The sequence below is a fragment of the Halichondria panicea genome, chromosome 16 (assembly GCF_963675165.1).
Source record: "Halichondria panicea chromosome 16, odHalPani1.1, whole genome shotgun sequence".
Taxonomy (NCBI): domain Eukaryota; kingdom Metazoa; phylum Porifera; class Demospongiae; order Suberitida; family Halichondriidae; genus Halichondria; species Halichondria panicea.
In genome coordinates, this window is record NC_087392.1 from 4,565,785 (window position 1) to 4,574,808 (window position 9,024).

At 41.9% G+C, this 9,024-nt stretch overlaps 3 protein-coding genes across 3 annotated transcripts; 1 reads left to right on the plus strand and 2 right to left on the minus strand.

Annotated features, from left to right (window-relative positions):
- Positions 1-35: 35 nt before the first annotated feature.
- LOC135350493 (phosphotriesterase-related protein-like) lies at positions 36-2,569 on the minus strand. The gene is made up of 8 exons (XM_064549296.1): positions 2,481-2,569; positions 2,258-2,429; positions 1,950-2,066; positions 1,597-1,717; positions 1,289-1,442; positions 893-1,101; positions 514-651; positions 36-272 (listed from the first exon to the last, which is right to left on the minus strand). The coding sequence occupies exons 1-8, from the start codon at positions 2,506-2,508 to the stop codon at positions 138-140; spliced, it is 1,074 nt and encodes a 357-aa protein (XP_064405366.1). The 5' UTR covers positions 2,509-2,569; the 3' UTR covers positions 36-137.
- An 18-nt stretch (positions 2,570-2,587) lies between these two features.
- On the minus strand, positions 2,588-4,708 carry LOC135350497 (uncharacterized). The gene is made up of 6 exons (XM_064549302.1): positions 4,533-4,708; positions 4,270-4,475; positions 3,923-4,066; positions 3,680-3,779; positions 3,171-3,377; positions 2,588-2,878 (listed from the first exon to the last, which is right to left on the minus strand). The coding sequence occupies exons 1-6, from the start codon at positions 4,591-4,593 to the stop codon at positions 2,700-2,702; spliced, it is 897 nt and encodes a 298-aa protein (XP_064405372.1). The 5' UTR covers positions 4,594-4,708; the 3' UTR covers positions 2,588-2,699.
- Positions 4,709-4,724: 16 nt separating this feature from the next.
- LOC135350492 (17S U2 SnRNP complex component HTATSF1-like) lies at positions 4,725-8,981 on the plus strand. The gene is made up of 13 exons (XM_064549295.1): positions 4,725-4,913; positions 5,073-5,159; positions 5,219-5,296; positions 5,355-5,403; positions 5,582-5,713; positions 5,779-5,852; positions 6,100-6,174; positions 6,284-6,369; positions 6,909-7,008; positions 7,214-7,303; positions 7,679-7,816; positions 8,146-8,244; positions 8,800-8,981. Exons 1-13 carry the CDS (start codon positions 4,749-4,751, stop codon positions 8,806-8,808), a joined length of 1,182 nt encoding a protein of 393 aa, XP_064405365.1. The 5' UTR covers positions 4,725-4,748; the 3' UTR covers positions 8,809-8,981.
- Positions 8,982-9,024: the final 43 nt, after the last annotated feature.

The following is a 9,024-nucleotide window of genomic DNA, read 5'->3' on the forward strand; positions in this document are numbered from 1 at the left end:
ATACAGCCGTATTTTTATACCATCATTATTGGCCACAGGTGTAATCTTTGTCTTTTACACGAATACTATTATTTTGGCTAAAAACATAAGTATTAGTTTATAATGGTTTGCAAACAAATAAATATTGTTCAAATTGTTCACGCAAAAGTGAGCCATTTCTGAGGGTTGGTGGTAGTAAGCTGAGTCAGCATACTCTTGTGCACTCCTCTCTCCGCTAGACTGGGGAGCACCACTTGGAGGAGGTGGCCATAACCATGACCACCGTAACACGCCTGCATGGGGGTAACACATTCATAGTGAAACACAAGGAAAGGTACAGTAGAATTTGAGAATAATTATGATAACTGTATATTACGTATACATATACTCTTAGGGGGTAGTGCCATAACTTTAGTTTGGATGGTCCAATTTTAAAATGATACTGACCTGATCATGAGTATCTGAAAGTTAGCTCTATCACATAATAAGCTAATTTATGCTCTTGCTTCTTAAAAGAGGCTACTAACCACTCACCATCCTGTGTTTAGTGTGGATGTCTTGTGACATGAGGAGACGTGACATGAGGAGACGATCACTAAATCCATTGTCTATGAGCAACTTGATTTTGTCCATTTTCTGAGCATCACTGGGGAAGTCCATATGCCATCGCGACTGCAACTAATACAATATCAATAGCCACACATCTTTAATTATAAATGCACACTCAGGTACCTATATAAGTTAACTGTGCATGCTGTGAAAAGCAAATAATATTATACAGTTCATTAGCACAGGCACATCTACAATGTACGTAGCCTATGTATCTATAGAAGTGTGAGCATATAATTATGACGTTGCTAACTGCATACGTACAATGGCTTTACAATATTACTGAACTGGTAGCTCTAATTACCTGATAGTGGGATACTTCTATTCCGAGCAAGTCATACTCTAGCCACGCCCCCCTCCTGGCCAGTGACAATAGAGCCTCGTCCCTCAACACAGTCCGATCCATGTGACCAATCACAGTGCGGGAAATATCCGCTCCACACGACTCAAGAATGTCGAGTATGGCGAATGGAGATGCTTCGTTAGCACCGGGATGAATCATAAGAGGAGCACCTGGACAATGACACAGTTGAAATGGGCCAAATTTAAGTTTCTGGTTATAACTATTCAAGTAAATAGTTTATGGACTCTTCCACTAATAAGCAATCATATCTGTTTGATGACATCAAATATTAGACTCGAAGCTAGATGCTACCCCATACATACAAATCGACTTTGAAAAGAGAACAAAAATACTCACCTGTCATTTGCTGAGCTGCAGCTGCTGCCTGTAGTGAGCGTGTCTCGTGGTGTGTGAGTGGGTGTGAGCAGCCCACCTCCCCTATGAGCCCACACCTCACACCGCCCACTCCTCCGATACCCTCCATCACCTCACACACAAGATGGTCTCGCATCTGTGTGTGGGGGGAGGGTATAAAGTGGAGGAATCTCTCACATACAATATTGTATACACTGTACTTTTTTTCTAGCACCCAAGTGCCTAAAATGACCAGCATACGTACAGCTTTATCATATTCCTCGTACGGCTAAGCCTCAAGGCATACGTACCTCTTCCACGGTCATTTTCTTGACTTCCTCTGGCATAAGACTGTCCACATAGAAGGCAGTGCCGGCTATAATGTGCACACCAGTCTGCTCTGACAGTGCAGGGAGACACTCTCTCTTCACTCTGTTAGGGAGAATGGGAATATAACAGCTAGGAGTTACATGTAAGTTTCAAGCATAATATTCTTTCTACTGGTGGTACGGTAAATGTATAATTTTTATTACACTCCTATTATAGAACATAGGATTATAATTATTTCGACATATTCGTTGCTGTGACTATCTCACTTAGTATAATTAGAGATCTATATCTAGTCAAATAACAGAACAGCTAGGGTCTACAGAGATGGCGTTACCTGACCCCCACTGGGGACACGTCACAGAGAGCACCTCCTCCGAGGGACTTGAACAGTGCCAGTTCAGAAGCAACTTCTTCCACATTGTCCACAAACAGATTGGACCGCACAGCATAGCTGCAGGGGTAGGGTGGGAGAGGGAAGGAGGTGGACACAAATTGTATTCAATGCATTACTTCTATAGCCTCTATAGCCTCAATTCTCAATACATACTGTGTATTAAATAGTGGTGTTATAATTCAGAATTATGGAGACTAGAGTGTCACCTTAATCATGGGGCAGTATCGTAGTTTAATGTTGGCTCTCACGGAAATTGTCGTATCTTTCCCAAATTTTGTATTTGTAAGTCCAGGTCAGAGATGTCCCCCACAAGGTCCTGAAACGCAGGTCTTGGTGGTGAGAAGAGTTTGCGCAGATCCACTAATGGCTGCTCATGAGGCAGCACCATGCCCAGCTCTGAGGGATCCCTAGGACCAAGGACTGGAGGGAGGGTTATAGTATAAATGAGCACAGAGTTGTGCAGAGGCCTACCTGTCAGCACCTTGCCAGTCAAGGACATTTTAACTCAGCTTAATTATACCAACAACAACAAGCTATAATTTATAGCTTGTTGTGTTGACCATCATTTCCATACTTAGTTTAGTAGCAGCATCATAAATATATATCAATTTTGTGCACAAGTAAACAGAGTGATGTAAGGGCATAAAATGAGGAAACAGAATAATTATACACGCATAAAAACAACAACCACTAGTCATCATCATAGTCAACGTTTGCAGAGAGTGGTGTGTATCTATTCGTTGACGCTTGGCGTTTTTTCCAGCAGAATTTGCAGAGCATTGCGAGCAGTACACCAGTGCTGAGTAGAGCCAGCATCCCAGCCACTATCACAGGCACAATCACAGTCCTGTCAGCAGAACACACCTCATCTGTGTGGGGAATGATAACACACAGTCTGAGTAGTACAACGTTTTAGTATTATACACATTGTACAAATGAATTTGAGCTGCCATACAATGTATTCAAAAAGTTATGATTTTCTGTAAGCTAAGAAAGAAACCTCATATTTGGAAAGAATATGCAAACTTGCCATGAAAGAACATACAAATTTCGACCAAATACCATAGTGCCAAGGCGAAAAATGACAGATTATGTCACCAACCAAATTTGGGATTCAGGTGTTCAATGGTGTCAACATACTTCCACACTGTACATTTGTACCTTCATCAAAATCTGTCTCACTGCTGAACTTGAATGCCTGCACACGTTGTTGACCCACGGACAGTGATACTTGAATCACTTCATCCACATCCGAGCCAGTAAAGGGCTCGAGGGTCGTGTTGGTATTGCAAGTGTACGATGAGAGGAGGCGGAGCTCTTTTATCATCCAATCAAATAACGACGCTTGTGAAGTAACACTGACTCTCCCTGGAGTACAAGTGGAGGAAATGTGTTACTAACAGTAGTAGTATAGACACAATGTACACAATAACTCAATATGGTATTAATTACAGCTAAGGGGATATGTTGCACAGACATTGGGTTGAAGGCAATCCTGTACATACAGGTTACCTGGCATAAATACTAACACAGCACCTTATATAATTGTAATAATACAATGCTGTATTAGAACACTGCTCTCCTCCTCCAATGTCACGAGGAATGTGTCTTACTCAAACAATGCAAAACTGCTGATAGTAGTACAATGAAGGGTTACTGTGTGTACTTACTGCCATAGTAGCCTGTTTGGCTGAGATTGGGGAAGAGCTGTTCAGTGACAGTGAAGGTGACTGTGGTGGCGTTGAACTTCCAGTGTCTGTTGCCCTCAAGCTGCGTGGGTGGGTGCGTGTGTGTGGGTATGTGTGAGCGTGTGTCATATAACACTAGAAACCTAACTTTAAGTTTGCACTGCCATAATGTACACTCATACATACTTACTAAGGATTTCTACTACAGAGAAACTCTTTCCTCACCTCATAAAAGTCCAGGGCTATGGACATGTTCTGATAGTCCAGCACAAGAGTGGCACTGGTAGGGTCCGCACACACAGACAGATGACAAGAGCTCGCATCCACATTAGCAAGAGCTGCTGGTCCCAGTGGCAAGATGTAACTAGACTGTGTGTGTGTGTGCAACAATAGAGAGGAGGGTTACATGTATGCGATCTGCTTTACTGAGTATGAAAAATGCAAAAAAAGTTCCCCTTGGAATCAGGAATTCTACTACCACTTTGACTAGAACAATTAGTAAGCACATACATGTACATTGTCCATGTATGGAACACCACATTAATAGTGTTTCCAATAGCATTTTTACTTACTTTCCCAGTTTTGGTGGTGTACTTAAACGTGAGTGTCATCATGGCCACCATACGCAGACACACATGCGTTCCACCCGTCTTAGTGTTCGTAGAGTAGAGAATGTATGTGTTTCTAGTGGCCTCGTCTGTTGGTACAAGGGCGGGTGTGATGTGTGAGGGTGTGGAGGTGGGCTGTGATGGTAAGGGACTTGTAGATTGGTACGAACCTACAGAAAGAGAGAACAAAGTGTTGGCAGCACAATCTCAATCACACTTCAACTCACTGTTAATTGATGCTAGACAGAGTAGCAGAACTAAAGCAGTTCCCACAGTACTAGTTGCCATACTGTCCTCTTTAGCTGTCTGGTACCGACTCAATCACCCAGCTAGGCCAGCTAAGTTTTTTTTTACGTGCAACAGTATTATTGTTTAATCGAGTACAAAGTTCAATGAAATTGTTATGTATGAATGACCTTTGTACTCTGAACCTTAAACCCACAATGGAGTCTACAGAAGGGAATGACTTTGACTATCAACTGCAGGCAGAGCAGCAATACGGCAGCAGCATTGCAGCTCAGCAGCTCACAACAGGGACCACTTATACAGACCCTCAAGATGGCACCATCTACGAGTGGGATGCACAAAAAAAAGGCTGGTTTCCTAAGGTGCAACACTAGTTATGATCTAGCTAGACACCTAGTGGAGTTCTTTAATAGTGTGATGTGTGAGCTAAGTGGATCAGCCCACTCCATCTATTGGAGCCCTTTAGTGTGATGTGTGCTAAGTGGAGCTTATCATTTAACCTATTCCCTTGGATACTACAGATTGACGACAACTTCCTAGCCTCGTATCAAGCTAGTTACGGAATCAACACTGAGAGCACAGCGACCGAAACAAGTGAAAAAGAACAGGTATTATATTGAGCAAGCTAGGTATAAAAAGGTCCCTTTATGTGTCTCTTTTTATCCAGACTACCACCTCTGAGGAAGCCCCTCCCCCTGCTACTGCCGACCCCTCACTGACACCTGGGACCAGTACTGACCAATCAGTGAGTACACGCTTTATTGCAGCAGCTGCTGTAGCTAATTATATCCTCCTCACTATAGAGTCTGGAGGAACCCGGTCAGAAGAAGAAGAAACCAAATGAAAAGGAAAGTAAGTTTTGTACAATCTGAGCTTGTGTGTCAGAGAAATAAAACAACCATCCTCTAAATAAATGTGTGGATTTTGTAAGCCTCGTTAAGATCTGGTAAATTAGATCTGGTAAATTATATGCTGTTTCCGTAAGCTCTGATCTAGGATCAGAGTGATGATTCGAGCTTTTTGATTGCAGCCCCGAGTTGGTTTGAGATTGATGAGCAACGCAACTCCAATGTCTATGTCTCCGGACTACCCACTGACATCACAGAAGAGGAGTTTGCCAAGCTCATGTCCAAGTACGGTATCGTCATGGAGACCGAGGAAGGTGTGTGAGGGGCATATGTGTGAGGGGCATATGTACTGTACACACTCTAACTTCTGCCGCTGTAGGCACTCCCAAGCTGAAGCTTTACAGGGATAAAGATGGCCACCTGAAGGGAGACGCGCTCTGCTGCTATCTCAAGGTACTGCTGAACAAATTCAGTTAATCCCAGTGTGCAGTAAAATTTAGTAGCTCTTTAATAGAATCTTTAACTCTTCTGAAAAGCATGGGCTACGTATAATTTTTGCCGAAAAATTAGCCTGTTTGGATAGCTATATTCGAGTGCCCATAACTTTAGTTGGGATTGTCCAATGGAAAATGTTGCTTAAATCTGACTTGCAATTTTCATGCCAGCCACTTAAGTACAATATTGTTTTTTCCTGGCACAGGTTGAGTCGGTGAAGCTGGCTATTCAGTTGCTTAACGACAGTATGTACAGAGATCATAAGATCAGGGTGGATAAGGTGTGTGTAGTGTGGAGTGTGGTTACGGTGGTATGTGTGTGTGTGTGTGTGTGTGTGTGTGTGTGTGTGTGTGTGTGTTGAGTGTGTGGTATGTGTGGTATTTCCGTAGGCTCAGTTTCAAATGAAGGGTACCTATGATCCGTCTCTGAAGAAAAAGAAAAAGAACATTAAAAAGAAAGGGAAACAGCAACAAAAGTAAGTGTCACTGTCGCTCCGTCTGTACTGTCTGTGTGTGCCTACATTATTTAATTGTCCAGGTATAATGCATCTAAGTGTTTTCTTCATTAATTTGAATGGCCATAACTTTGTTTTGGATGGTCTCCAATTTCAACGATATTACGATAATTAATATGAAAGCTCACAATCACATATGTAGCTTTAGTTGCTGAGTTTAGCTCACTACTTTTTAGGTTAGGGTTAGGGTTAGGGTTAGTCCCATGATTTTTTTTTCGAAATTGGGTCCAATTGATTTAAACCTACCATTTTATAGAGTTATCGTTAGCTCTCAGAAAATCAATGAAAATGGGGTCTCCAAACTCAACTAATAAAACCCCAAAACAAAACAATTTGTATCAACATTAATTTATATAATTATACTACATATAAGTTATGGTCATTCGAAGATGGCAACAGTACAATGTCATGTATGTATGTGATCAGGATCATACGGTGCTCCTGATGTTGTACACCCTCATTAGCTGCTATACAGAGCCTTGATTAATGCCCCCTCTCAGGATGCTCGATTGGAGAGAACGGAAGAAAGATGGCCTGATAAGAAACAAGTGTGAGAGGATTGTCATCTTCAAGAGATTATTTGACCCCAAAGAATTTGAAGTGGGTATCCTAACACACTGTAGCAGGAGCCTTAAGACCTATTCATTTGTCTGCATGTGTGTCTAAGTTTTGCAAGCTTTATACTGTTGAAGTGTACACACAGTGCAGGCATTAGTTCTGCTGTTCTAGTATACATGTAGAAGATACATACATCACCAGAGTGCTCACACAACACTGACTATTACTCCCACCCACCCCCTATCAGGAAGACCCCACCCTCATCACTGATATCCGCTCTGACTTGAGGGAGGAGTGTGAAAAGTTTGGAATTGTTAAAAAGATCATGGTCTTTGATGTAAGTGAACATGTTTGTCATAATAATTATAAGAACCTGCAACCTTGACTATTAGTGATGTCTTAACCATGTATACTACATGTGTAGACTCTACCTGTACCCTGTACCTATGCTAAGGAGATACCGTATGAATGTGTTGCGAGCATCAAGCATTGCAAACTTTGCGAGTGTATCACTTTGGAAAAATAGAATCAGAAAACCTAGTACTGGTAATTTGTACACTCTCTGCCAAAATGCAATAGTTATGGTCAATTTTTTTGGTGATTTTGCAAAGGTTTTTCACCAACAAGTAATACGGTATAACTGTACATGTATTACCCCACCCCACACACACACATCCCCACCCTCCTCACACACCACCCACACACCACACAGAGACATCCTGATGGAGTGGTGTCGATGGCCTTCAAGGATTTCGAGGCTGCAGACTTGTGTGTTACTAAGATGAACAATCGTTGGTATGCAGGGAAGCAGCTGGAGGTGGCTCACTGGGACGGCCTCATGGACTTTCAGGTACATCTCTTCTGTTCTAAACAACAATTTCAACTGTTAATTCTAAACAGAAACTCCTCTTAATGAATTAGCCTGGCATGCTTTAATTAGACTGAGTGCATTTTGTACATGTATAACCATTGTGTGTGTGTGTGTATGCTTTCTTCAATATTGTGATTTTGTTTCAACAAAGTTTTTGTGTGTAGCTATTAGTCTGTGTTCTAGTTGCTCCCCTATAACCACCCGCCCCCTCCATTCCTCCATATTATAACCACCTGCCCCCTCCATCCCTCCATATTATAACTACCCGCCCCCTCCATATTATAACCACCTGCCCCCTCCCTCACCAGGTGGAGGAGACGGACAAGGAGAGAGAGGAGAGGATCTCTAACTGGGAGAAGTTCCTAGAGGTTGGGGAGGTCAAGGTGCAGGAAGTCAAGGTTGAAGAGGTATATACGGAGTTTGTTAGTTACGTAGGTACATGCAGTACATAGGTATAGTATACGTAACTGGTGATGGGGGGGCCGGGTAGTACAGCTGATATATAGAACTCCGGTCCTGCATATATATATTTGGTACATACTGATAGTGTGCGGTATGCATACCATGTACATGCACTGCATTATCACTAAAAATAATTATATATGTATATATACGTACTTGACATTATACGTTCGTGTCTATATAATTGTGTATGTACGTAATACAGTGGAACCTCTGCATGTTAACAACCACCTCCGAATAAAGGCCAGTTGCTATAAAAAATTGTAACGGCCAGGCACCAGGGCCAGGTCCCAAATGAACAGTTTGTGTACAAAACAACCTCTCAACAAAGGCCACCTCTGTATATAAAGGCCAAAACATAATTGTTCCCCAAAGGTGTCCGTTATAGAGGGGTTCCACGTACTTGTATATAGTTTAATTTGACATTATACGTTCGTGTCTATATAATTATGTGTACGTATGTACGTAAGCTGCATATTCTCATTATTTGTTTTCTGCAGACTTTCTAATGTGATCGAGTTGCCATGGACACAGTGACTCCTCAAACTGTACAATCTCATGCACTGTGGATGTATCATTATAATAGCAGCTGCTGATTACATTAATTGGTGTGCGAGTCTTATATAATTGATCATTCTTTTTACACAGTATAAGTAGTAATTATAGATCTATGTCAATTGTACCATAATTATGGCGTTGTAAAGACACGTTAAATCTACAAGTCA

Bases quoted from the DNA above. Each gene is read 5' to 3' on its own strand.
- LOC135350493 (XM_064549296.1), bottom strand. From the start codon at position 2,508: ATGTCCTTGACTGGCAAGGTGCTGACAG. The intron at 2,430-2,480 runs GTAGGCCTCTGC...CCCTCCCTCCAG, and splicing joins GACTGGCAAGGTGCTGACAG to TCCTTGGTCCTAGGGATCCC. The intron at 1,443-1,596 runs GTACGTATGCCT...CCCCACACACAG, and splicing joins AGAAAATGACCGTGGAAGAG to ATGCGAGACCATCTTGTGTG.
- LOC135350497 (XM_064549302.1), bottom strand. From the start codon at position 4,593: ATGGCAACTAGTACTGTGGGAACTGCTTTAGTTCTGCTACTCTGTCTA. The intron at 3,780-3,922 runs GTGAGGAAAGAG...CCACCCACGCAG, and splicing joins TAGCCCTGGACTTTTATGAG to CTTGAGGGCAACAGACACTG. The intron at 2,879-3,170 runs GTACAAATGTAC...TTCCCCACACAG, and splicing joins TGAGACAGATTTTGATGAAG to ATGAGGTGTGTTCTGCTGAC.
- LOC135350492 (XM_064549295.1), top strand. From the start codon at position 4,749: ATGGAGTCTACAGAAGGGAATGACTTTGACTATCAACTGCAGGCAGAG. The intron at 5,160-5,218 runs GTATTATATTGA...CTTTTTATCCAG, and splicing joins AAACAAGTGAAAAAGAACAG to ACTACCACCTCTGAGGAAGC. The intron at 5,853-6,099 runs GTACTGCTGAAC...TTCCTGGCACAG, and splicing joins CGCTCTGCTGCTATCTCAAG to GTTGAGTCGGTGAAGCTGGC.